This window comes from Populus euphratica, unplaced genomic scaffold (genome assembly GCF_000495115.2).
Source record: "Populus euphratica unplaced genomic scaffold, PopEup_1.0 scaffold114.1, whole genome shotgun sequence".
NCBI lineage: Eukaryota > Viridiplantae > Streptophyta > Magnoliopsida > Malpighiales > Salicaceae > Populus > Populus euphratica.
Genome location: NW_011499905.1, coordinates 31,502 through 47,786, shown reverse-complemented (window position 1 = coordinate 47,786; position 16,285 = coordinate 31,502). Strand labels below are relative to the sequence as shown.

At 32.8% G+C, this 16,285-nt stretch overlaps 1 protein-coding gene across 1 annotated transcript; it reads left to right on the top strand.

The window, feature by feature from the left end:
- Window positions 1-3,213: 3,213 nt before the first annotated feature.
- LOC105133294 ((-)-germacrene D synthase-like) lies at window positions 3,214-6,078 on the top strand. Its single transcript, XM_011037225.1, has 7 exons — window positions 3,214-3,427; window positions 3,540-3,801; window positions 3,898-4,264; window positions 4,442-4,660; window positions 4,865-5,003; window positions 5,119-5,367; window positions 5,706-6,078. The coding sequence occupies exons 1-7, from the start codon at window positions 3,293-3,295 to the stop codon at window positions 5,997-5,999; spliced, it is 1,665 nt and encodes a 554-aa protein (XP_011035527.1). The 5' UTR covers window positions 3,214-3,292; the 3' UTR covers window positions 6,000-6,078.
- Window positions 6,079-16,285: the final 10,207 nt, after the last annotated feature.

Sequence of the window (16,285 nt, the reverse complement as noted above, 5' to 3'; positions counted from 1 at the left end):
TCTATATTGAGTTTTATACTATACTTATTCTTACATCATTAGTGTAACTTGTTTACCTTGACATGGTAAACTTAACTAAATATAATGAAAAAAAAAACAAGATAAAAAATAAATAAGATAAAGTTAACTAAGTAAATGCAAAGAAATGAAAGACATAAATTAAATATTAATGAAAACAAAACCTAAGCATTACAAAAATACAAAGAGAGGAAGTAAGAGCATGATCTTAATTTGAAAACCAAGATGCCTAAATATATAGCAAATGCCTCCTTTTGTAGGCCAAAATTTGAAACTATTGAGTTGATGAATAATTATTATAGGTGGCTACATTTTGACTTGGTGATAATCCTTATCTTCTTGTTTGAAGAAAATATTATTAATAACATTAGAATTTGAACTAACTTTACTCATGAAGTTCTAGGAAATTATCTCAGATTTCTAGAAAAACAATTGAGGTTATTTGAACTTCTAGAACTCGAGATATGAGCTGAACACTGAATAGTATTTGGGCTGTAGGATAGATTCAAACTTCTCTATTATTGTTATAATTTAGACTTGAAAATGATCTTTTTAAATCATATACTCTTATAAAAGGTTTAGGTCTATGTCTCAGCTTTCCATCCATATAAAGCAGACCTAAATCCAAGATCTACAACTTTAGATATGATTCAATTACCGAACAGTGTTCCAGTTTAAACTGCATCAGCATCTCTTTTCTAAATTTGATCATCTTTTTGTCCTTTCAATTTCAGTGTATAAACTCATCAATCAATTTTTTTTTTATGTAATAGGCTTGCATTTAAGATGAATATTTACAACAAATTAAATGTATCTTATAATATCAGACTTGTTATTATAAAACATGTTTTAGTTAAGGAATTATTGATACTTCAAGTGCAAAATAATGATACAAAACCTTGATAAAAATATACTTTTAAATATTAATCAATCTTAAACTATAATAGAGAAAGGGCACTAAAAACATAAATGTTCATGTGTTTCAACCCGCGACCCACAAAGGATACATGTCGAAGAGAGAATGATTTGAAAAGCATGTAGATTGTTTATGATGTAGAGACGATCCATAAAGACAAGCCATAAAATAAAAGAGTGTCTTGGAATTAAACCTAAGAACTAGAAAAGATGTTATATAAAGCATGTGAGTCTGGAATTTCTAAGAATGTCTGATACCAAGTCAATAGAAAATCTCCCCAATGAGTGACCATTCTAGATATAATGGCTCGGTAAGGCAATCCTAGGGTTAATAGTAATTGAATTCCAAATAGACTAAAGCTTCGGACTACTAGATGAAGAAGCCCAAGTATTCCCCTTTATGATATCTAAGACCTTAACATTCCACAACTCAATAGAAATGAGCACCCCTCTTTTCTCTCTCTTCAAGTTAAAATGCAAATTTGTCTAGTTTTTTGTTTTTCAATTTTAGTCCTTATATTTTTTATTGTCTACTTTTGTCCTATTACCCTTTTACAAAAAAAGATTTATATTCTCAATTCAGTCTTTAAATTACAATTTGTCATATATTATTTTTAGCAATTTAGTCCTTATTCTTTTGATTTGTTATTTTGATCCTTGGATCTTTTCTTAAAGTTTTATTAGTATTCAATTTTATATTTAAATAAAAGTTTATGTTGTTTTTTTTTTCAATTTAGCCTTTATTTTTCCCCTTTTATTAATTATTTTTTCTACTTGATTTAACCTTGTAATTTATTTTTTATTTTCATTTCAACCCTTATTTTTTAATTAATTTTGTTTTATGGTTGATTAATTTCTCAGATATATCCTTCCAATTTAAAAAACTTATTTTATGGTTATCTTTATATTCTTTTCTATTAGTTTTTCTATATCTCATTTAATCATAAGTTTTGCAAGTTTTTTGGATAAAGAATTTCTTTCAAAAAAAGCTATTTTGTTTTGTGTTTAGTTTTTGCTTATTTTTTATTTGACTTTATAGAAATAGGTTATGCTTTGTAAAAAAAATAGTTATTTTGAAATAATATTTCTTGTATATTCTTCCATGCATATTTTTTTTTTATTCACTTAGTCTCACATGTGTTTTTATTTCTAATATCTTTTATTGAATAAGTTTATTGAAAACAAATAGGTAAATGTCTCTTTTTTGATATCAAATATTTTGATATATATATATATATATTTATCTCTTATTTTTCTTAGTTTCTCTTTTAGTTATTATTAATTATTTTGTTTTATTTATTTAGAGAGATAATTAGTAGATGTTTGAATAAACTTTTTAATCTACATTTATAATTATATTAAGTTAAGAAAACACATCAATATAGTGTCTCAAGTTATTTTTGAGAAAGAAAAATTATCCTATCAAAATTTTTATTACCCTTTAATTAATGTTATTTTCAACCTTATTTTTTAGATTTTTTGTGTAATTTTTTGTTTTAATTGATTTCATTTGACATTTTATTTATTAGAGATTCTGATTCATATAATTTTATCGCTCTGTATTTTTTGAATATTATTTTTTTAAATGTGATTTTTTTCAAGGTGTTATACTAATTCATTTATAATCTTTTTTATTTTGTGTTTTATACAAATGCTATTTATTTTTAAATAATATTACGTATTTGTTTGGTCTTGAATAATATTTTTTTAGGCATTAGTTTATTTGTCAATCTCATTTGTTTTATCCTTTCAGTCATGAGTTTTTAACATTATGAATGTATTTTTTATTAATTTTAATAAATAAGTTAATGAAACACAATGAGATGAAAGTCTTATTTTATATAAATAAATATCATGATTTATATTTTTTAATTTTAACAATTTCTATTCTGATTACTGTTAACATATTTTTTATTTAATGGTGTGTTTACGTTGCGAATGAAATATTCTTTTCATTACCCAAATAATTGAAAACCATGATTAGATATGTGCAATTAGACAATATCACTGTATGTTCACATGATTGACACAAATTTTCAACGACAGTACTCTGTTGGCATTGGAAAGTATCAACAAAATATGTGGTCGATATTTTGCAATTCAAATTGTTTTCCATACAACAACATCAGCAACCATGTTTAACACAAGGTTTTCGTTTATCAAATTCAAAGTAATTATAACAGAAGGTGTTGAAAATTGAGGTAAAATATTATATATATTCTTACGTGATTAATAAACACCGAAAGTACCCCCCTCAGCTGCCTATAAAGACACCTGGTCTCTGCAGATGTTGTTCACTGCTCTATTTCCTTAACCGATAAAAAAATTGCCATCTATTGAACATCCTTGCCGAAGCAACATGTCTACCCACGTCTTCCAAGAAGTTGTACCCAAGACTCCTCAAGCTCGTGATAATGAGATTATTCGCCGGACAGCCAATTATCATCCAAGTATTTGGGGTGATCAATTCATTTCCCATCTCCCCAAAGACAAGGTCATTGCACGCAAAAAGGACAATACTCTGTGTGTGTGTGTGTGTGATTCTTTGTTATTTTGTTCTCCCTTTGGGAAATCTAATGATGCGTTTAATATGGTAACTAAAGCAGGTGCATGAAGCCATTGAATTGCAAGAAATTGAAAAGCTGATGGAACGATTTAAGAGAGAAATCTTGGCTAGTAATTCATCCCAAAAGCTGGATCTTATAGATGCAATCCAGCGCCTAGGTGTGGCTTACCACTTTGAAACAGAGATAGAAGAAGCACTACTGCATATCTACAATAACCGTATTGATATGGAAGATGATGACCTTTACAACACTGCTCTTGGTTTTCGACTACTAAGACAACATGGCTACAACGTTTCTTGTGGTAATTAGTATATGTATGGCCATTTGTTATAAGAAATGTGCATGACATAAGCTTCATACAAATTTTCAAGTCCAATTCTTTGGTGATTTAATTCAGATATATTCAACAAATTCAAAGATGACAAAGGTTATTTCAAGCAAACCAATGATGTTCGAGGCATCCTAGGTCTCTATGAAGCAGCACATCTAGCGGTGCATGGAGAAGATATTCTTGATGAGGCCCTAGCTTTCACAACCATCCAACTCAAGTCCATAGCAACTAGTCCAAACTGTCCACTAACAGCAAAAGTTTCTCATGCCCTAAAGCAGCCCATCAGAAGGGGCGTTCCAAGACTGGAGAGCAGGCGCTACTTTTCTATCTATCAGGACGAGCCGTCATGTAACAAAACTTTACTAAGGCTTGCAAAGTTGAATTTCAATCTCGTGCAAGAATTACATAAAGAAGAGCTTTCAGAAATTACCAGGTGATACTTGTATCTAAATTTAGAATGAAGGCACGTTGACATGTTAAAATGAATATTGACGCAGAGAGCAAGTTATAATGCGTGCATCAGCGCCTTTTTCTTCTTTTTCTTTTTTTGAGGATTACTTGTGGAGCTATTTACTTATTCAGATAGTGCTCAATATTTTATTTGTTTCAGGTGGTGGAAGGGTTTGGACTTTGCTGGAAGGCTTCCTTTTGCAAGGGACAGGGTGGCCGAGTGCTTCTTTTGGATAGTAGGTGTATATTTTGAGCCTCAGTACTCCCTCGCGAGGAAAATACTTACCAAAGTAATAGCCATGACAACGATTATTGATGACATCTATGATGTTTATGGCACCCTTGAAGAGCTGGAACTTTTCACAGAAGCAATTGACAGGTTTGTTGCATGGAAACGGCTCCCTTTTTGACATCTATGATGTTTATGGCACCCTTGAAGAGCTGGAACTTTTCACAGAAGCAATTGACAGGTTTGTTGCATGGAAACGGCTCCTTTATTTTATTTTTTTATGAAGTAGAGCTTAACTAAGAGACAAGTAACGGTTACAATGCGATTACAAAAACCTGGACACTTAATTTTCAGGTGGGACACTAAAAGCATGCACCGGCTTCCAGATTACATGAAAATATGTTATGAGGCACTATTGAATGTTTATAGTGAAATTGAGGAAAAAGTGGCGAAGGAGGGATGGTCCTACAGAGTCCACTATGGAAAAGAAGCCGTATGCACGACACTCATGACTCTCTTCTTAAATCAAATACTGACATACTATGTTGTAGAAATTACTCTGTTATGTTTGACTTAGTAATGGTTTTTATATGTACGATGTATAACAGATGAAAGTTCAAGTTCATGCCTACTTTAACGAAGCCAAATGGTTCCATGAAAAGCATATCCCAACGATGGAAGAATATATGCAGGTAGCTCTAGTAACGATTGGTTATTCCATGCTCGCAACCATGTCTTTCATTGGCATGGGCGACGTGGCGACCGAGCAAGCATTTGACTGGGTGTTCAATCGCCCTAAAATTGTTAGAGCCTCAGAAACAATTTGCAGACTCATGGATGATGTAAGATCACATAAGGTATGAGCTTATTTTAATTTGTTAAAAAACATTGAAGTAAAGATTGTTCGAAATTCATTGAAAGTAATAGCTGTTGGAGTTGGGATAACTTGACAGTTTGGAAATGGATGAACTGCTCGGAATATTGTTGAGGAGGAAATAAACAACTAATTACATTGATGCCATAAATATGGTAGAAGTTTGATACATTTATTTTTACGTCAATTTATGGATTTTTTACTGGGAAGTATGGATTAATTCCCAAACCTTTTCCCTTTATTTCCAACCAATACAAAAAATCCACCCTACATGTCATAAAGGTCTGAGCTTCTTTTAATCTTATTATGTATACCTTTCAGTTTGAACAAGAGAGAGGACATAATGCCTCTGGAGTTGAGTGTTACATAAAGCAATATGGTCTCTCGGAACAAGAAGTGTATAAAGAGTTTCACATGCAAGTCGTCAATGCTTGGAAGGATATAAATGAAGAGTGTCTCAAACCTACCGTTGTCCCGATGCCTCTGCTTGAACGCATCCTCAATCTTTCGAGAGCTGCCGGTGTCATTTACGAGGAGGAAGATGGGTATAACCATGTTGGAGAAGTAATGAAAAACAATGTTGCGTCATTGTTTATAGATCCAGTGCCTATATAACTGCTAGGTTGCCGATTTCCGCTTGCTTGCAGTTGCCATGGAAACAAATGCCTGCCTACTATAGCCTCTGAGGAGCAAAGGAGACTTTCTAATAGAATAAGGAGACTTGTTTTTCTTATTTTGTATTTTTTTCTTTTTTAGTTTGATATTATTATGGGATGTGTTGTAAAATAGGAAATATCATGTTTTCTCTTGTATAGTTTTATCATGTATAATAGATTACATCATAATTTACATAATCAAAAAATTGTATCTTTTTTCAAATACAGGAGTATCGAAGTAATAAATAACTCGGCAAGACCAAAGTCGAACCACATGGAGATTAATTGTATAAATTATAGATAACAATAATACAATAATAACAATAATAATAACAATAATAATAAAATAAAAATAGTAGTAGTAGTAATAATAATAATAATGAAGAAGAAGAAAAAGTTGATGAGAACTTGCAATCGAGGGTTGTTGTGACGTCACACTCCATTACAAGGGTGTGACATGTACTATGCATAAAAGGGTAGACAGTGTCTTTCTGATAATTAGAACCTCTCGAAGCAATAGTCCTAAAGTGAGCCTGATCACCTCCTAACTTTCCACTAATATTCTATTGAGAACTAGTTGATGTCCCTACTCTTTTCTTGAATTGAAAGAACTATTCGCCTTTATCCTTCTTTAGAAGTGGTGGTTTGCCTAAAAATTCCATATCCATTCATTTTCCTACACCTTCGTGACACTATTAGCCTTCTTCCATACAAACCTCTAATGCTTGTGTTGCTTCAATCAATTCCCTTACTGTTTTGAAATGTAAAGCAATCAACCCTTGCTTCAATTCTTGTCTGAAGTTATCCCTTAACTTTTCTATCATATGTTGTTCTGATGAGAAATAATGTGGTGTGAATAGTGAGAGGTCATGAAATTGTCGTTCGTACTCCCCTCCTATCTTAAGGCTAGGAATTCATGTTCCTTCATCTTTCGATGATATTTGAAGTAATATTGATTCTCAAACTCCATCTTAAAATAATCCCAAGATAGGGTTTCTATAGCCCTCCTTAACTGAATCGTCTCCTACCAATCATAGCAATGTCTAATAGTAATTGTGTAGCTTAATGTACCTGCAGATCATTTGATATCTTACTATGAATCATCATTTTCTTTACCTTTGTAAAAATGATGATAATAAAAATGTAGATAAGTTTGGTTTCGTAGCCTCCCTAACCTAAGCAATTAAGCCCGAAGGGGTGTTTTAACACCTAATACCCTAAAGTCAACTGACTTGGGAGCTATTGGCCCAACGCTTGTTACATGGGTTGAGGAGAAAAGCTTAAGGGAATCAAACATTGCACTATCTACATATCAGTATCTGCGACCCGAGTTACTAAGCTCGTAGGGGTGTCTTAACACCTAATGCCCTAAGACCAACTGGTCTGGGAGTCATTAGTTGAAAGCTCGTTACATGGGTTAAAGATACATGGTGTTTTAAGTTATATGTATATATATTTAAAAAAAAAAGAAGAAAAAAAATAATTATCTCAATCCAAGGAAGTTAACCTTAAACATTAGAACAAAAATTTTGTTTTCTTCTAAGGAAAGCCCCATAATTATGTGTTGATACATTGAGCACAAAAGAAAGGTTTATGAATATCTTGTTAAGAGGTATTGAGCAAGTATATAAATTTAACGAGAGTTTGTTTATCTGGATAGATTAATGGAAGTTAAATGATGAATACCTTGCTTTGTGGAATTTGCAAATTGTTTTTCTATTTTAACGCTTTGATTACTAGGGACTAGTAATAAGTTGGTTGGGGGGTTGTGAAATTTGCAAATTGTTTTAACGCTTTGATTACTAGGGACTAGTAATAAGCTGGTTGGGGGGTGTGATTAGTACTTAAAAGTGCATTTTTATCATGGTTTTATATCATCATTTTGCACTTAAAGTATCAATAACTCCTTAACTAAAGCATGTTTTATAATAATATATCTAATAATATAAGATACCTTTAATTTATGGTAAATGTTCATTTTAAATGCAGGCCTATCACATAAATGAAATGATTGATTGATGACTTTAAGAACTTAAATTGCAAGGGAAAAAGGATGACCAAAATTAGAAAAGAGATGTCGGTGCAATCCAAACCGGAACACTGTTTGGTAATTGGGTCATATTTGGAGCTATAAATCTCAGATTTAGGTCTATTTTATATGGATGGAAAGGTAAGACATAGGCCTACAACTTTCATATGGAGCTCAAGATCTAAAATGTCATTTTCAAGTCCAAATTGTAGCAACAACAAAGAAGCCCGAATCTGTCCTCCAGCCCAAGCACTGTTTAGTATTTTGGCCATATCTGGAGTTCTAGAACTCCAAATGAGTTGAAGTTTTTACACAAGAAAGCTAAGACAATTTCCTATAACTTTCATGTTTTCAAGTGGCTCCAATTTTGACGTTATCAATGACGTTTTGGGCAGACAAGAGAAGATAAGGATTGTCACCAAGTGAAGAGTTGGCCACCCACTCATCAATTAGTCATCAAATCAATAGTTCCCAATTTTGGCCTATAAAAAGAGGCATTTTCCATGCATTTAGGCATCTTGGTCTCCAGATCAAGATCATGCTCTTAGTTTCTTTCTCTGTATTTTTTGTAATGTTTATGCTTTGCTTTCATTAATATCAAGTTTATGCCTTTCATTTCCTTTCATTTACTTAGTTAACTTTTATCTTATTTATGTTCTTATTTTGTTTATTTATTTTTCTTTCCTTCATTATGTCTAGCTAAGTTTATTATGTCAAGGTGAAAAGGTTACACTAATGGTGTAAGAATAAGTATAATGTAAACTTAATATGGACTTTAATGTTTGATACTAACATGTTTTATATTTGTTATCTTGTTCACTCTTTAATACTTTGCTTGTTGCTTGACCACTTTTTATGATGGGCTTGTTTTAACTCGCAAGTGCACGAGTGTGCGATGTAGCAATTAACTCGGTAAGATCGAGGTCATATCCACAGAGAGCTAGATCTGGAAATTAAGCTAGGTAACAAAAAAACTCAAGAGAATTTAAATTAACAATAACAGAGCTAGATCTGGAAATTAAGCTAAGTAACAAAAAAAAACTCAAGAGAAATTAAATTAACAATAACTTGGTTGAAAATAATTGATGGATTTGTTTTTAAAGATAAAAAAAAATGTAAATAGATTTTAAATGACAAGAAAAGTAAGTCTTGGTCCAAATCAATTTTAATGGTGATGTATTGGTGATTTCTTCAACATATATAAGATAACTCAACCTAATATCAACGATGGTGATATTAGATGGGAAGATATTACAATGAAGTTTAGAAAGATGAAGATTGATTATTGCTTAAGAATGAACAAGTACTTTCATATTAAGTAAGACATTGAATCAAGCAATCTCTATACCAAAACTAAAGTTTGTGCATAAAAATTCAAGATTATAACATTACCTAAATGATTTCTAAAATTTCTTTGCAATAATAAATCATTCATGAAGAAAATGAGAAGATAAACATTAAGATTCATTCATATCCTAAAGAACTCACCTCAATCACCATTATCCTTGATTTGGATCCAAGAAAGAGTTTAGCCAACCATGATTATATATAAGAACACTTCAACAAACATGAAATAACTTGAATCAAACTGAAAACACTTCAATAAACATGAAATAACTTGAATTAAACTGAAATAATAAGTTTTACAAACTAAAGAACCGAAATCTATAAAGAAGAACACAATACAATTTAAGAAAAAAATCGGACACAAATCTGACTCTAACTTTGGACAGCAATGTGACCCTCTTAGAAGCCTTATCTCGAGATTTCTATTAGAGACATATTTATAGGAAATTATGTCATCTTTCCAGATCATTAAAGAACAGCTCATTTGGACACCTGAGTAAAAAGTTATCGGTAAAACACCAAAAGGTGTTCTGAAAAATCTGAGACATATGTATAGGAAATTCTGTCATATTTCCATATCATTAAAGAACAGCAAATCAGGACAGCTTTACAACCACTTTGGTGCACGTTTTTCTTCCTCATTTATGAGCTATCTCTTTCTTCTTTTTGACCCAAAATAATGTAAAAATGTCCCCTCCAGCTTTCCATCCATGTGCTTGCCTTCTTGGATCAATGGATTACCCAAAATAAATTAATTGTTGTTGTGTGGACATGTAAGATCATGGATTGTGTTTGGGCTGATTTGAAGGTTGATTTGGGGCTGGATTTAAGCATCAAATAAGTATACAAATATACCTATTATTTGGACTAAGATTGACATTGAAACCTTGAGTGTTTAATGGTTGAAGTTTGCACACAACATAAGGCAAGTTTTGGCTTAAAATAGATCATATGATATTCTTTTCTAAAATTGGAATAGAATTAATTTTTAGGACAAATTTGGAGCACTTATTATAACCAACATTTGCTTCAATCTTCAACTAAATGTCTCTTCAATTCTTTGTTTTGAATTCCGATGTTGAATTTCCTGAATTAATTCATTTAAGCTCCAAAAACCTATCGAAACATTAAAACAAACTTCATTACTAAAAAGCACATCAATTATTATAAAAAAAAACCAAATAAAAACAATAAATACATATGTAAAATAAGAGAGTTAATGACACTTTTGATGTACAATCACACCCCCCAACTTAGATTTTGCTAGTCCTCAAGCAAAACAAAACATAAAACCTTTGAAATAAAAAGAATATTAACAATCCTAATTAGGCTCGATTCATCACACTTGAAGGACCTATCATGCAAACATTGGTATCTTTAACTTAGTGTACACAATAGCAAATAAAGAAAAATAAGCATACTCATATTCTCTAAATCAAACATCCATACAAAATTTCCAAATTCAGTCATATTTATCGTGCAACCAACATAATTGATTCATATGAAAACTCAACTTGTAATCTTCCCTTCTCACCAACACAAACAAGGTAGCAAATTAGAGAAATATCTATATATTTTTTTCTTTCTTTCTTTGTTTTTTTTTTTTTTGAAGATATGATTTATTCTTTGTCTTTAAGTAGTCACTTCCCTTTTGACGCGAATACAAACATTTGTGATGAATGCACCCGGTTACTCACAAAGTCACAAACTTAAAGTGCTTTGCATACTCATATTTTAAGCTACCATTTGACGTAAAGATAAACATTTGTGATGAATACCCTTAGTTACTGAGCAACTCAAAACATTGGAGTAGATAGAACTTTGTACACATTTATTTATTTATTTGTGTAATAATTATTACTCTATTTACTTAAACCTTGTTTAGGACTAGATCAAAAGGGATAATCACAAGTAAAGCATCATACTCATCTTTCATGCATAATCACACAACTCACACAACTCTTACAAGGAAATATGTACTTCAGTAATCTAAAAAAAAGTATTCTATATCTTGCTTTATAAGATATTATCTATCCCAAATTAAAGCATGCAATGTTCAACATAATAATGAATCCAAAAATGTAATGATGATCCTAAATAAGTCTCATTCACATATGAATGCAAGTTTTTTTTTTTTAACAAGCATGGTTATCTCAAGCATTCAACATAATAAAATATCTAAAATTAAGTTTTACATTATCCTCAATGTAAAAGAGAAAGAGAAGAAAAGTATAAAGATTAGAAAATTGTTACTCCCCTTCTGTTTTCAAGAATGAATGTCTGATTGAATTGGGCATGAGCTGACTTGTTTGATTTTTTTTTAACCTGCATATCACAACTAAAAGAAAACATTGATGTTTTTTTTTTTTGAAAATAAAGAACCTCACACCCCCCAACTTAAAATAATGCATTGTCCCAAATGCATGAACAAGAAAATATAAGAGATGGAAGAAAGAAGAAAAAAATAAAAATGAAAAAAAATAATAAAAATGAAAAATAAAAATAAAAATAAAATAAAAATAAAAACTCATTACTTCTAATACTACAATGGTATTGGATTTTGAAGATCCAAACGAGAGAAAATATTTTCTTTCAAGAGTTTGACCACAACTTGATGGTCATTGGTTCGAGATGCAATGGCCTCCACCCATTTAGACACATAATCAACAGCTACAAGGATGAATTGGTAACTAAATGAACTTGGAAAAGGTCCCATGAAATCAATCCCCCAACAATCAAATATTTCCAACACAAGGATGGGGTTAAAGGGCATCATGTTACGCCTAGTGAGGCTACCTAGTCGTTGGCATCGGTCACATGCAACACAGAAGGCATGAATATCTTTAAACATGGTGGGCCAATAAAAACCACACTACAAGATTTTGGCAATGGTTTTCTTGGAAGAGAAATGCCCACCACAGGCTAATGCATGACAAAAATTAATGACACTTGGAATTTCATGATCAGGGATGCACTGCCTAATAATTTGGTCAGGATAATATTTAAATAGGTAGGGGTCATCCCAAAAAAAGGTGTGCACATTGCGCAAGAATTTTTGTTTGTCAAGTTTAGACCAATGAGAAGGAATTTGACTTGTGGCTAGGTAATTTGCTATGTCAGCATACCATGGAGAATCAATGTAGGAGACAGTACCTGCACAAAATAAATTTTCATCAGCAAAGAGTTCATTTATTGGAGATTCATCAATTATGGTTTCATAGCTTGAAAGACGAGACAAATGATCAGCCACTACATTCTCTACTCCCTTTTTATCTCGAATTTCAAGGTTAAACTCTTGGAGTAGGAGGATCTATCGAATCAAATATGGCTTGGCATCTTGTTTTGTGAGCAAATATTTCAGTGCTGCATGATGAGTGAAAACAATAACAAGAGATCCAACCAAATAAGACCTAAACTTGTCTAATGCAAAGACCACAACTAAGAGTTCTTTTTCAGTTGTAGTGTAATTCAATTGAGCATCATTCAAAGTCTTGCTAGCATAATATATGACATGAGGTTTCTTGTCTTTTCTTTGCCCTAAAACAGCCCCAACCGCAAAATCACTATCATCACACATCAGTTCAAATGGTAAAGACCAATCAGGAGCTTGTATGATTGGTGCAGTTGTCAACAACCCTTTAAGCTTTTCAAAAGCTTCTTGATATTTTGATGTCCAATCAAATTGGACATCTTGTGACAACAGGTTACACAATGGTTTAGCAATGGTACTAAAAGAATGAATGAATTTTTGATAAAAACCAGCATGTCCTAAAAAGGATCTCACATCTTTCACAGTCCTAGGGGTAGGTAATTTTTGAATGATTTCCACTTTTGACTTATCTACCTCTATTCCTTTTGAAGAGAAATGTGACCTAAGACAATGCCATGTGTCACCATAAAATGACACTTCTCCCAATTGAGTACAAGATTGCTCTCTTCACATCTTTCAAGGACTTTTTCTAAATGCATTAGACACAACTCATAAGAATCCCCATAAACTGAAAAATCATCCATGAAAACTTCCAAAAAATTTTCCACCATGTCACTAAAGATACTCATCATACACCTTTGAAAAGTGGCTGGTGCATTACACAAACCAAAAGGCATTCTTTTATAAGCATATGTACCAAAAGGACAAGTGACAGTGGTTTTTTCGTGGTTTTCTAAAGAAACCTCATTTTGGTTGTAACCTGAGTATCCATCAAGAAAACAATAGAAAGCTCTTCCAGCTACTCTTTCAAGCACTTAGTCTAAAAATAAAAGCGGAAAATGGTCCTTCCTAGTCACCATGTTCAATTTACGATAATCAATGCACATACGCCATCTAGTTTGGATTTTAGTTAGTACCATCTCATTATTTTCATTCTTCACTACCGTGACTCCAGATTTTTTAGGGACAACTTGGGTTGGACTAACCCATTTTGAGTTTACAATAGGGTAAATGATTCCTGCATCAAGCAACTTAAGCACTTCACCTCTCACTACTTCCTTCATGTTTGGGTTCAATCGTCTTTGCATTTGCCTCACAGATTTAGCCTCTTCTTCAAGATAGATTCTATATGTACATAAAAGAGGGCTAATTCCTTTCAAGTTAGTAATTTTCCACCCAATTGCTTTCTTGTGTTTTCTCACCACTCTCAAAAGTTTTTGTTCTTGCTCTATGCTAAGTTTTGATGAGATCACAATAGGATATGATTCATCTTCCCCTAGAAATGCATACTTAAGATCACTCGGTAAAGGCTTCCTTTCTGGTTTATAAGGCTGGACAAGAGATGCCTCAACTTTTACATGGGGTGAAATCAAAGGCTCAAACGATGGGGTCCATTGACCTATTGACATAATAGGCATTCGATCTAGATAAGTCTCGAGTTCTCTTACTTCCTCATCAACATATTCCAAAGAACAAAATCTTTCATCATGAATTAAAGTTCTCTCCAATGGACCCTTGATCCACACTCTATCAAAGTGTTCTTGACAAACTGTTTGGATCAAATCTACCTCTCTAATGTCCTCATGTTCCCCAATTTGTTTGGAGACATTGAATATGTTCATCTCCACAGTCATATTCCCAAAAGATAATTTCATCACCCCATTCCTACAATTAATTAAGGCATTAGATGTAGCTAGGAAAGGTCTCCCTAAAATGACTGGGATAGGAGCATTAGAACCTTGAATTGGTGCGGTGTCTAACACTACAAAATCAACAGGAAAGTAGAATTTATCTACTTGGACCAACACATCCTCAACGATACCCCTGGAAATCTTGATTGACCTATCAGCTAATTGAAGGGTGATTCGAGTAGGCTTGATTTCTCCTAAACCTAATTGTTCGTAAATAGTGTAGGGTATTAAATTCACACTTGCTCCTAAATCCAACAAAGCTTGATCTATCTTATGACTTCCAATAATGCAAGAAATGGTAGGACAACCAGGATCTTTGTATTTGGGAGGGGTCTTAAACTGGATGATGGCACTAGCATGTTCAATCAGAAAAGCTCTTTCTTTCACATTCAATCTCCTTTTGACTGTGCATAAATCCTTAAGAAACTTTGCATAAGATGGAACTTGTTTAATTGCATCAAGGAGTGGAATATTGACTTTCACTTGTTTGAACAATTCATAGATTTCTGAGTTCATAAGATCTTGTTTAGGTTTCCCTGACCTTTGTGGAAATGGTGCTCTAGGAACAAATTCTAAATCACTCACTTTGACTCCAATTTTTCTTGAATCATCTCCTTTCTCACTCATCTCTTTCTCATTTATCTTGCCTTTTTTGTCACTCAAACTCTCATTTGTCACTTGTGTTTTGATTTCCTCTTCATTTTCCCTAGATTTCTCCTCCACAATACCTTTAGGAATCCTAAAACCTATACCTTTGTCAACAATCTTTCCACTTCTAAGGGTAGTGATGGCTTGGACTTGTTCATGGTTTGAAGGTTCACTAGGTGAGGATTCACTCATGTGTACCTGACCTCTAGGATTGGGCATTGGTTGAACTGAGACTTTTCCCTTCTCTTGAATGCTTAGTGATTGTGTCAAGTTAGTTAGTTGACTTCGAATGTCATCTAAGGTCCTATTGGTCTGGTCTTGGAATTTGTAAGCTTGGTTGTTGATTCCTCCTTGTGTTTGCATGAATTGTTGAAGAGTATCCTCTAGGGATCCCTTATGAGGTGGTTGGTATGTGTTATGTGTGGGAGCATGAAATGGTTGTGGCGGAGGTTGAAATGTTTGAGGTACTAAAGAGCCCTCATTTCTCCATCCAAAATTTGGGTGGTTCCTCCATCCAGGATTATAGGTCTCAGAGTAGGGATTGCCTACTTGGTTTGGAAATGACTTTCTAACATTACTTGAATTAGAAGTTTGGCCATATAGTACTTCCTTGAAGGTTGGAATGGTAGGACACTCAGTTGTCCTATGCTCTTTGCTCTCACAAACAACACAACTTTCCTCTTGTTGTTCACTCTTGACATGCACTTTTTTAATTTCAAGAGACTTTACTTTCCTAGCCAATGAGGCTAATCTAGCATTGAGGTCATCAGTTCCTTTCAATTGAAACTTTCCACTTGAATGAGAAATGGTGTTTCTAGACTCAACATGAACTGGGAGAGAAGTCTCCCATTGCTTTGTGTTTTCAGCCAATTGATAAAAAAAATCAAAGGCCTCACTTGGTTCTTTGTCATAAAACTCACCATTACACATGGTTGACACTAGCTTTTTAAAATCTGCGGTAAGAGAGTCATATAAGAAACTCACTAACCTCCACATCTCAAAACCATGGTGGGGGCATGCATTTAACAAGTCTTTGAACCTTTCCCAAGCTTGGTGAAATGACTCATTTGGACTACAAGAAAAATTCATCATTTGACGTT

Coding starts and splice junctions, on each gene's coding strand:
- LOC105133294 (XM_011037225.1), top strand. CDS start 3,293: ATGTCTACCCACGTCTTCCAAGAAGTTGTACCCAAGACTCCTCAAGCT. Junction 5,004..5,118: donor TCCACTATGGAAAAGAAGCC/GTATGCACGACA, acceptor GATGTATAACAG/ATGAAAGTTCAAGTTCATGC. Junction 5,368..5,705: donor ATGATGTAAGATCACATAAG/GTATGAGCTTAT, acceptor TATACCTTTCAG/TTTGAACAAGAGAGAGGACA.